Genomic DNA, 11,615 nt, shown 5'->3' with positions numbered 1-11,615 from the left:
TTTGCAACTTAGCCAGCTTATGGCTAAAGCTCGACTCATTTGCCCCCAGTGAGCCTGTCTGGTCCTTACCAGCACCCTTGCTCTCGGGGGCAATGACTGTGTGTCTGGCATCTACCAGGAAGCTGGCCCTGTGGGTGCTGGGTGCTGAAGACAGAAGGGGAGACCTAGGCACCCCCAACCCCACTGCCAGGAGCGTGGTGAAGGCCGTGAGAAAGAGGCTTCAGCAGGGAGTGACTTTGTGAACTTGACCGAGGTGGGCTGCAGGGAGGTGGGACCGCTAATGACCGAGAAGAGTTTGTGAGAAGAAAAGATACTCAACCAGACTCTGGAGGGAGGAGGGCTGGGCAGACTGTAGGGGGTTAGAGGTTCGGCAGTGTAGGCTGCGGGAGAACATGCAGAGGCGCAGGGGTGTGCGGTGGGCGGCGCTGGGGACTCTGAGCCTCGCCGGCATCCTCTGGGAGGCCACACCCTCCCTGTGGACAGAATGAGCGAGTATCTGGCCTGTGGTTTGCAGCCGCTGGTCCCAGCTGGGCAGCCTGGCCCTTGTTTAATCTGAGGACACTGGGGGACTTCTGAGAGGAAGAGGGAGCCTGTGAGAGGCCTCATCACATTCTCCTGGGTGGCTCTGAGGAGTCGTCAACGTAGAAGTGGCAATTCAGAGGAAGCAAAAGGACCCCAGGTGGGATGTTGGGGGTCTCTGATGGCAGCTCTCGGGGAGAAAGCGCACATCTGCTGCTCCAGAGGGAGGCCGCTTGGGGTCGCAGGAAGGGCAGGGCTTTGCCGTCTGGGGTTTGAGTCGCGACCTCACTTGCCTCGATCAAGTCCTTTGACCGTTCTCATCCATTCGGTGTGGAAACAAAACGAGGTTCAGGGCCCACTACCCGGGAGGGCCTGAATGGATGCTGGCTGCCTTTTCTGCCCCGACGTGGCTCGAGCTGTCAGCTTCCTCACCTGCCTCACGCCTTAGAGCAGAGGAGAGGCAGGCGAGGGCGGGGGTCAGACACGCTGCAGGGCTGTGCGAGCAGGTCTCTGGGCGGGGGAAGAAGGACAGACCTGCCGTCAGGGCCGGGCTGCTGGTGGCCGGAGAAGGTGTGGTGGGGGCTCACCAGGCCGCCGTGCGTGGTCATCCTTGGTGTGGAAAAATGAATGCTTCACTCATCCTCCTAACTCTGCAGACCTCCTCGTCGCCATCCCCTCCCACGTGTTCAGCTAGAGGCTTTGCCTCTAACTTTGCTGCAAATAAAGAAGTTATGGACAGGCAATGCCCTCCTCTTCCCAGCCCACCTCCCCTCCCCTGAAATGGACGAAGTGCCTCTTCTCTGGCCCGGGCGGCCCTTCCATCTGTGCTCTGTAATTTTGCTCTTATTCTACTGAGTCCTGCCCCTGAGCAAACCTGCCCCCATACTGTCCATTTTAAGAAGAAAAACCTGGGCCCTTGACCCCTTTTGATGCACCCCCATTCAAAGCAACCTAGAGAAGGAAATGGCAAGCCACTCCTGGATTCTCTCCTGGAGAATCCCCATGGATAGGGGAGCCTGGCGGGCTACAGTCCCTGGGGTCGCAAAGAGTCGGACACGACTGAGTGACTAGGCATTCAAAACAAAGCCTTGAATGAACTGCCAGGACCTTGACTCTCCCTTCCTGACCCTTCCCGTGTGCTGCCAGCTGACTCTTGTCAGCTTGTTTCCCCTCTAAGGCAGGTGCTATTGACACGCATGACCTTTGTCCACTGGCCTCATCTACAGCCGATCCTCGTTGCAACACTTCTTCCCCCCAGGATTTCTGTGACTCCCCAGCCACCCACCTCTGTCACTCACCCCCACTGCCCTTCCCCAGCCACCCACCTCTGTTACTCACCCCCACTGCCCTTCCCCAGCCACCCACCTCTGTCACTCACCCCCACTGCCCTCTCTGCTGGCTCCTTCCTCTCCGCTGGATCTCTAATTATTGGGACCTTCTCTTTCCCCCCATTTGTGTGTTCTTCCCGGGAATCTCCTAGTTTGAATACGTCTATACCATAATAGCTTCTACATTTGTGTTCAGGTATGATCTGTATCTAAATCTCCATATCCAAGAGTTATGTGATCTTTCCACCTGGATGCCTAATAGTAATTTCAGTTTGACCAGACCAAGCAGAATTCTTGAGTAATTTTCTACTTTTCCCTAAAATAAGATAGGCACTATCTTATTTTTAGAGTAACACTTATTTTGCTTATTTCTCTGTCCTCCCTGAAACCAGAAAGCTCTATTATCTATTTCTCCTGTTCAATACTGTATCACAGTGCTTGGTGCACAGTGAGGCTTAACTGACTAGTGAGTCTTTGGCATGTGTAATACACAGGGTTTCTGACTCCTGAGTGAAAGGAAGCTTCATATGCCTATGGGTATACACATTTAAATTAGATCATCATAAAGACTATTTCCTCAATTTAGACCCACCTGGTCTTCTTTTTTGGTTTCTATTTAGATCAAAGGAGTGTTTTTTGACTGTGTTCATCGTCACCAGTTTCTATCAGGCTCCTGTCAGAATATGTGAGATAAGGGGACCCAAAAGGATTACCTGCCTATGCCTTGCTGCTGCTGCTGCTAAGTTGCATCAGTCGTGTCTGACTCTGTGTGACCCCATAGACGGTAGCCCACCAGGCTCCTCCGTCCATGGGATTTTCCAGGCAAGAACACTGGAGTGGGTCGCCAGTGCCTTGTCCAGCCTATGCCTTAGGACTCCCTGAAAAGGCTTTTGGGTCCTCTGCTCACAGCTTAAGCGTGAGCTCCATCTCACAGCTTGTAACCTGCTATCAGGAGTGATAACTCATCCACAGCACAGGGAGGCAGAACAGCTTCAACTCTGACTTAACCAAGACTAAGAGCCCAGCAAGAGAGGGTCCAGCTGGAGCTTTACGATAAAACAAGGGAGAAGAGATGGCACGTTAGAAGGGCATGAGAAAGCTGAACAGAAAATATACCAAAAGCAGGTGGCAGTGGCAAACCTGAGAGAGGACGGAGCATGTCTGGGATAGGATACCTTGTGTGACCCTTGAACACTGGGTATGAGATCTGACCCGCCCCAGGGGCCTCTAGCATTAGAGTAAGCTCACTAAACCTAAGTGTGGGCCCGAGGGGCTGCAGGATGCATTTCAAATGATTACCTTTGAATAACGTCATCCTTGAATTTATGATCTGCTAAAGTCAGAATCTAAGGGAGAGAAAGCATTGCTTCCCACCCCACGCCAGCAGCACAAACATGTGCGTCAGCCCTTCTTGCAGACACAGGGGGCTGCCAAGGGCAGAATGACCCAGGGCTTTGATTATGGAAGAAATAAAGCCTTCAGTCAACCTCGGTTGTGGCTGGTAAAGCTTCCAAGCAACTTTGCAGGCTCCACTCCTGAAAGTGGGGAAATCTGACTAGAGAAAGCAATGAGAACAGTCCTCAGTGAAAACAGCAGAGGTGGATTCTGTGAAGGAAACAGTTCTCATGGCAACAGACTGCCCAATGGAGAGGCTGGAAGACTTGCTACACAGTCTCTTAGCTTCCACTCATGGGCTAGATGAAAATGCTGGGGGAAAATATCCACACTCCAGACGCACCTCTGCTGTGTCTTGCTGGGGAAGGGAGGAGACAGTTGGCTCCCGAGGTCACCCCATCTCTCCTGTTGCCAGGCAGGGCTCTATTAACCGCAGACGAATCAAAATCCCTCCCGGGCAGTGGGACTCCTGGATTGGAGATGTCAAGCAGTGGAGAAGGGATAGAAACTGCAGCATCGAAACCTAAAAATGTATTTTATTTCGAAGTTGTGCTTTGGATTTTCCCCAATCCAACATCTGTTGAGTGACAGTCTTAGGTTCACACAAAGCATCTCCAAGCATACATACAATATTCCAGTTATCAACACTATTTTAAAGAATATACCATTTTACACAAACGTGACATACAAGTCAGACGTCACAACATTGCAATTCCCTGGAAGATCTAACTTCTCTTCTGAACACGAAGTACATATACACCAGCCCTTCCAGTGGTCTGTTCATCCTGTTGCTGGCGTCATCTCTCCTCATCTCTTTGGGGAGAAACCAGGGCGCCCTGAGGAGGTTGGCTGAGACCAGTGTTTCCAGTTTACAGGCTGCTGGCTGCAAACTCCTCTCTTTTCCAAACTGGGATGCTGGTAGCTCTACCCCACCTGTGTCCCAAAGACTGACCCATCAGAGTCCACACCAGGAAAAGGATCCAGGCCTCCAGGGGCAGAGTGGGGCTCTTTGAAGCATCATGCTGGTTTAGGAAGCTAATCTGAGGAAGACTGGTCTCCCGAGACCCTGGGTGGCCAGCTCTGCTTGGCTTTTCGGTGTAAAAATCACAGTGTGTAACCTCGATTCCAGTTGATCGCAATGAGCTCTGCTGAGAAGGACTCTCCTCCTGGGGTTCCTAGTCCTCAGGGCAGGACCATCTCATCGGTGTCAGGAGCACCAGAGAGGGGAAGACAACTCAGTGCCCAGAGAGGGGGTAGCAGATGAGCACTCACACACTGTCTAGTCCGTGATGCAGATCAGCAGATGGACCCTGACCGCAGGATGGTGAACGCACGTCAGGTACAGGGCTGAAAGAGACCTAAGGCAGGAGCAACAGAACAGGTCCAAGGTGTTGTCACTAAGGAAGTTTTGCCTTTTCTTTCTTAAGAGAAGGACGTGCCAGGAAAAAAGGAAAAGGGCAGGTGTGGGCACCAATTTTGGCCAGTCAGATCAGAAGGAATGTCGAGTGAAGGGCGGGGTTTCACTTTCAGCAAGGAGACAGATCCTTGGCTATGAAAGCCCTCTGTTGCCTCAGGGCCTGCATAAGTTCTGGTGACAGACAAGGACAGGCCACCACACAGAGCAAAGAAGCTGAGGATCCAGAGGACTGTGGGTTGCCTCTCACAGGCCGACACACTCACTGAAGGAGCACTCCATCTTTCCATCCTGGCCTGCGGGATGATTTTCCTGATGTCGCAGGCTACTTTTCTAACTGGCAACTTTCCATAGAGCTCCTCTTTTCCTTCACGCTGAAGGAGGAAAATCCTACCGCTTTCCATAGAGATGACTACCAGCTTCCAAATGTTAATCTGAAAAGGATCTTTTAGGCCAACGTTAAGACAATTTAGATTTTCCTATCTGAATGGCAACCCACTATCTTTCCCAAGCTGTGAAAAACAAGGCAAAAAGCGCAGTTTTAAACACCAGAAAACAGAGAAGAGGAATGGGTTTCAGCTTTAACTCGAGTAGTCGTCTGAGACCCGTGAGCCTGGGGTGTGCCCATCCCTAGCTCTGGTCTCCCTGGGACAGCATGATGCTGGGAGAGTTGGGGGAGCTGGGACTGTGGGCACCAGATCTGGAGAGGGATTAAAGTAGACAAGATTTTTGCTTTTTGGAGGAGAACCATAAAGGCCAAAGGGAGTCCAAGAGTCAGCATCCGATTTTCGATTTTCTTAGATTCAGGCCTTGGAAAGACTTTAAAGCCCTCGGGGCCAGAGTTCTCTAAGTTGTCCTTGTCCGGATAAACAGAGATCAGTTTTAAAGGGCTCTGTCTCTCTTTAATCTAACTAGGGCTCCCCAAGCCCCATTGGTCCCTGAAGAGAGACCTCGTAGAATGACCCAACTAGGGGGTAAACTTAGAATAAACTTTCATTTGGGAATGATTTTAGGATTAGCAAAGCTGAATTTAATTTTTAATAGGATAATAAATCTTATGTCTTAAGTACCCAAAAAAGTGGGAGGAAGGACCCATTTCTTACCTTTTCCAAACCTGCCACAAGTACAATAAAACTGTCTTAAGACTCTTTACCCTAAAAGGAACCAACTATAAAACTGTCTTATACAGGAAGATGTCTTAAATGGAAAATTGTCCATCAGAGACAAAGATAGGACCCCGAGAAATGTCTATACATTCAGAAAAACTTTAGAAGTTCCATAAGATTGGGTTGTAGTTCCAGAGAATGGAGGAGAGCAAAAGCAAACACCAATGACCAATTCACACCAATAGAAAGAAGACAGAAACTGCCAAGCCCAGACAGTTTACAGGATCCAGTCCCATCCTGCTAAATTTCGTATGATGGAGAGATTGCAAAGGCTAGGTTCTCTGGCCCAAACAGAATGAGATTTGTAACGGAAACAGAGACCCCTGGTGGCTCCTGTGTGAACTGCCACAATAACTTACAAAGAGACGGTCTATCTAGAACCAGGGGAGGCTACACATGCCAGAGACTAGAAAAATCCACGTGTGTGTGTGTGTGTGTGTGTGTGTGTGTAAAACGGAGCATGGACTATATATGATCCTCTATAACCAGTGTGTGTGTGTGTGTGTGTGTGTGTGTGTGTGTGTGTGTGTGTGTGTGTGTGTGTGTAAAACGGAGCATGGACTGTATATGATCCTTTATAACCAGTACCCAAAACAAGACGCCACTGAGAGCCGCTGCTGGCGGCCAGCCGTCTGGTTAGGCGTCCCGTGTGTCTGCGGGGGCTGAGCCGCTAGCCCAGGGCCCCTGACTTGCGTTACCCGACTTCACAGTGACCGATGGCGGACAGATCCATCTCCGGCTAACCTAAGGACTGCATGTACTGTAGCTGGCTGGGTTACCGCGACTGGGGGCAGCAGGGGGCCGGGGGCAGGGCGATAATGAGGGCTTCATTCTCAAGGTTTTGGGTGACGGGAAGGCAAGAACAACTTAGAACCTAAGTTTCAACTGAAGTCCCCAAGCTAGTTAAATAGGAAGGTTTTTAATAACAGTCAGTCCCTCTAGTCCCCTGTCTAGGATAATTAAATTACGCCCCTCAGACAGTACAGGACTTGTCAGTGGACTGTGCGGAGGCGGAGGAGTTGACGCCGGGGCTGGTGGCATTCGTTTTGGGGAAGACGGCGGGCTTGGGCCGCGTGGCCGGAGGCTTGACGGGCGCCGCCATCTTGACAGACTTGACGGGCCGGAAGGCGCAGGCGATGTCCCCCGCCGTGCTGGCGCTGCGCTGGAAGGCGGGCTCGGGGTCCTTGAGAAGCTGGGTGTGCAGGGGGCTGGAGGGCTCCGAAGTAGGGGCCACTACGGGGGAGGTCTTGAGGGGCTCCAAGGTGTCCAGAACCACGTCCGGGGTGTGCTTGACACTGCTCTGCCGCTCCAGCTCCCGCAGCTCATTCAGGGCAGAGTTCATGGTCGCCTCAATATCCTGCAGACGGGAAAGGAGGGCGTGAGGCTCATGGAGAGATAAGCCCCCCCCGCCAAGGTCCTATTCCAACAACGTGGGCCGAATCGTGGAGAAACCACCTGCAAGGTGTCCAGATGATTTTATCCAGCCCAAACCCTTTAATATGTGGTGTTCAGATGGGAGGGAAGGACTTTCATTCTCATGAGGTTTTCCCCCCTTTAGACAGAGTGGTTGAAATCCTTATTAAACACAGTCCTCAGGTTTTATACACATGCACTGATGTATCTCGGGATTTTTTGTTGTTGTTGTTGTTTATTTGCTAAGTCATGTCTGACTCTTTTGCAACCCCATGGACTAGTGCCCAGCAGGGCCCTCTGTCCCTGGAATTTCCCAGGCAAGAATATTGAAGTGGGCTGCCATTTCTTTCTCCAGGGGGTCTTCCTGACCCAAGGATCGAACCCACGTCTCTTTCTTGGCAGGCAGATTCTTTGCCATTGAGCCACCTGGATGAGATGACATGTAATCCAGCAGGGAGAGGAAAGGTGGATGAATTAGGAGTGGCCACGAATTTGGTCATGAGTACATGGGATTCACTATCCCTGGGGTGCATATTCTACTTGTGCTTGAAACTGTACATAATAAGGATTAAAAAAAAAAACAGTGGTAGAGATGAAGTATGATCTTTGTTATCTTGGACTTTAAAGGCCAAAGGTTATGAGGGTTAGTCCCTCCTCCTCAAGGGCTGAGGGACGGTTCAAGAGCCCTGGCCCCGAGGATTCATCAGGACATCCCCCACCCCTCCCTGCCCCACCCGACCCCATGAGAGTGTCCATCTTGATGAAGCCATTTCCTTCCACCCATCACCATGGGAGGGGACCAAGGAGTGACCAGGACGGGGAGCCAGAGCCCGCACAGGCCAATCTCCATCAGGTCACTACTCCAGATAGTAGGAAATAGCAGCCCTAGCTCAGGGGCTCAAGGCAGAACCAAAGACCCTTTGTATGCAGCCAGCTGCCTCCCAGGAAGACCTCCCAGCTTCCTCCCCTCCTCTCCACACACTCTGTCTGGCACCCCCAAACAACCACACAACTCCTCCTTTGGGATTAAAGTCATATGCAAAAATTGCAAGTTTTAAGCAAAGACCTATAGGGTGATGCATGCTTTCTGTTGACAGTGGTTCAATTTCACTCATTCCTCCAATGCTCTCAAACCTTAAGGTTTTTGTTCAGAAAGAACTCTGTCTCCCTCCTTGGTCCTGTTCTGCAGCTAGAGTTATCTATGTAGCTATTCCAGATATGTAGCTATTCTGACATTCCTAACACCTGGCCAAAGAGGGAGCTGGGAGGATTCCTGGAGTGCAAGGCAGAGTGCAGCCAAGAGCTTAAGGGGGACACAGATACAGAAGGCTAGCCAAGCAAGACATCTCAGGCCCGTAGCTTAATACTGTGCTTGCCAGGCATACCCTCCCTAAGCAGAGCACCACAATTAAGCCAATAGAGACCACGCCCGGTCTCTATTGCCCCCTGGAAGTTGGGGTGAGGGGACTCTCAACTCGGTTGAGGCAAAAAAGGGCAGCAGTGAGCCCTTAGTTCCTACCTGGTCTAATGAAAGTTATAGAGTTGGGAGAGACGTCTGAGTGAACTGCTTGGAGTGGCCCCAAGAGACGGATTTTTAGAGGTGGGGCTGGATCTCTAATAATTTCATGGAAAACAGAGATTTGTCAGTGTGATGCATACATGGATGGAAGACCCTGTAACCAGGGGGCTCATCTCCACTGTCTCTGGAAGCCTACGCTGGAAACCTTTCTGGTACCCGAGTCCCCAGTGGCAGAGTAATCTGGGTCCTTCACAACCAGGAGCAGATTGTTGATTGGTCATTGGTCTATCACTAGGAACAAGAGATGAGCCTCAGGGATGATGAGGCTGGCACACTGATATGGAAAGGTGGCCAGAACCACCTCTGAGTCTCACCACTCGGGCAATTTCACTGAAATCTACCAGGGTCTCAAGACTTGAAACTTGGGCTGAATGGGCTCCATCAGAAATTCTCCATCTGTAACTACTAGCTTTAAAAGTTATAACAAGCTTGCAAATAGCTCATGTATGAGCAAGAAACATGCATTCTTTTATTCTGTCTGAGTTCTTTCTGGGGAGAGAGGGGTTGACGAATTTCTTGGAAAGTCCTATGATCAGGTCTAAGTGTCCAACAGAGCCTGAACTCAGGGTATAATGTACAAGGCACATTTCTGTCTCAAGTCTCATCATCATGAGCGTGGACGACACTAAGCAGCCGTGGTGAGAGTAGACTCATGATACCCATTTGCCCAAGAGCCCCCAGTTACCTGTGCAATGACCTCAGGGTCCATGGGCCGGTGGTTATTGAAGCTTTTTGACCTTCCTGCTGTCACTGTCTTCCGGATCTGTGGACTGTCCAGCCTATTCTTCAGCGACGAGTGGCGGCTGATGGAGTTGAGGCTTCCATGCCCACTGATGGAACACTTATCCGGCCCTTCCTTGGGGAGGCTCTGGCTCAGGATGGGCTGGGAAGACGGGCGGCAGCTAGCCCCCACCCCCGGGGAGGCGGAATCAGTCAGGGAACTGCTCAGCCCGTGGCCATCGCTCCGAAATGTTTTCCGGATGCTCCCAGATTCTGGCCGCTTCCTTTGCCTTCAATGACAGACAGAGAGGCAGTGTCATCAGGGAGCCTTGGCTCCGAGGAAGCCAGGGTGAGCTAGACAGAGGCAGGCGTGGGACCCAGAGACTCCGGGGAGGAGAGGATACAAAGCGCGCCTCTCTCGTTTCACCTTCCCTGGCTTTCTCTGGGTCCGTCCCCCTGCCACCCCTGGCCTGGGCAGAGGAGAGACGGATACTTACTTGGTGGTCATGGGCTTTGAGTTCTTGAGATGTAAGGTGCTGTCAGAAGAAACGTCTGATTAAGTGAAAGTTTCTAATGGGAGGCAGACTTATGAAAAGCCACCCTCCGTTAACTGCTTTGAGTGGAAACCAGGCCCCAGATAGGGAAAAAAAGTCTCATCATTACCAAGGAGACAGGGAACTGATGGCAAAGGGAGAGTTGACTTTCCCAAATTTCAGCATGTTTCTTAGTCCACTGACGAGACTGTAATTATTTTGGGCTTTGGCAAGAGGTTGCTGTTGCTTACTCTGTAGATATCGAACGGTATTTTTCAAGAGGCTGCAATGCTACAGAGCTTGGGCCACATTTGTGCATTTTCTAGGGTGGAAATACATCTATATGACCCTAAGTCATCCAGCACTGGGCTGAACCCAGGCTCTGAGTCAATTTGTTTCAGCCCACTAAGGCTCTCAGATGAAATGGTTTGGCAGAATCCTACTCATACAGGTGCTGCCTGCTGCTGCTGCTGCTGCTGCTAAGTCGCTTCAGTCGTGTCTGACTCTGTGCAGCCCCATAGATGGCAGCCCACTAGGCTCCTCTGTCCCTGGGATTCTCCAGGCAAGAATAATGGAGTGGGTTGCCATTTCCTTCTCCAGTGCATGAAAGTGAAAAGTGAAAGTGAAGTCGCTCAGTCGTGCCCGACTCTTAGCGACCCCATGGACTGCAGCCTACCAGGCTCCTCCGTCCATGGGATTTTCCAGGCAAGAGTACTGGAGTGGGTTGCCATTGCCTTCTCCAAGGTGCTGCCTTGGAGATTACTGCCGAATAATTTCATTATCTCTTGGAATCATATTTAAAGGATCTAAAGTAAGAGGCTATGTGACTTTTGGTTTGGGATGGCCACTGGGCAGCTCTGATCTTGAATCTACTAAGGGCCACGGAGGCCGAGGTGGGAGTTGGGGATGGAAGAGGGGAAGGATCAGCATGGTAGGCCCTGAAGATAAGGAGCTAGTCCTTGGGGCAGGACCAGGATTCTAGCCAGTCCTGGTCCTATTCACCGGGGAGGTCTTCCTCATCAGAAATCCCTGGGCCTGGCTGGGATCTGGCACATTGTAGCCACTCGTGAAGCTGCCTGTCTCAGTAGCTTTAACCTTGGGGGTCAGCCACTCTTGAGTGGATAAAGGATGTCCTCAGAGTCGTATAAGGTCCAGTTGAAATGACTTTTCTTCCTCTGCAAAGTCTTCTCTGGCACCCACCCCCACTGATAGGCAGACTCGATCCCTCTCAATTCTGTTCCTTCAGGGCATCTATGGAACCACTTTTTAGTTACCTGTCTGTATGGTGTTCACCTTGCCAGACGGAGAGCTCCGAGGGCAGAAAGAAAGAAAAAGTTTGAAAGTCAAGTCGCTTAGTCGTGTCCGACTCTTTGCGACCCCATGAACTGTAGCCTACCACACTCCTCTGTCCATGGGATTTTCCAGGCAAGAGTACTGGAGTGGGTTGCCATTTCCTTCTCCAACCCAGGGATCGAACCTGGGTCTCCCGCATTGTAGGCAGACACTTTACCATCTGAGCGAGGGCAGGGAACATCTTCCTCCTCTCTG

The 11,615-nt window shown here is 51.2% G+C and overlaps 1 protein-coding gene across 6 annotated transcripts in view; it reads right to left on the bottom strand.

Moving 5' to 3' along the window:
* Positions 1-3,758: 3,758 nt before the first annotated feature.
* The window catches only part of SRGAP2 (SLIT-ROBO Rho GTPase activating protein 2), a 254,834-nt gene continuing 246,977 nt past the window's right edge, over positions 3,759-11,615 (bottom strand). For 3 of the 6 annotated variants that reach the window (XM_027564309.1, XM_027564311.1, XM_027564310.1), the window contains exons 22-24: positions 10,032-10,070; positions 9,500-9,824; positions 3,759-7,179 (exon numbers count right to left, since the gene is read on the bottom strand). In XM_027564309.1, coding sequence (XP_027420110.1) covers positions 6,796-7,179; positions 9,500-9,824; positions 10,032-10,070 — 748 coding nt within the window. In that variant the 3' untranslated portion in view covers positions 3,759-6,795. Of the gene's footprint in view, positions 7,180-9,499; positions 9,825-10,031; positions 10,071-11,615 lie in introns of those variants that run through there. The other 3 variants (XM_027564312.1, XM_027564313.1, XR_003514847.1) reach the window with 2 other exon arrangements.

Source organism: Bos indicus x Bos taurus, chromosome 16, assembly GCF_003369695.1.
Source record: "Bos indicus x Bos taurus breed Angus x Brahman F1 hybrid chromosome 16, Bos_hybrid_MaternalHap_v2.0, whole genome shotgun sequence".
NCBI lineage: Eukaryota > Metazoa > Chordata > Mammalia > Artiodactyla > Bovidae > Bos > Bos indicus x Bos taurus.
The sequence above is the reverse complement of the archived record's forward strand: the minus strand, read 5'-3'. Positions and strand labels throughout refer to the sequence as shown.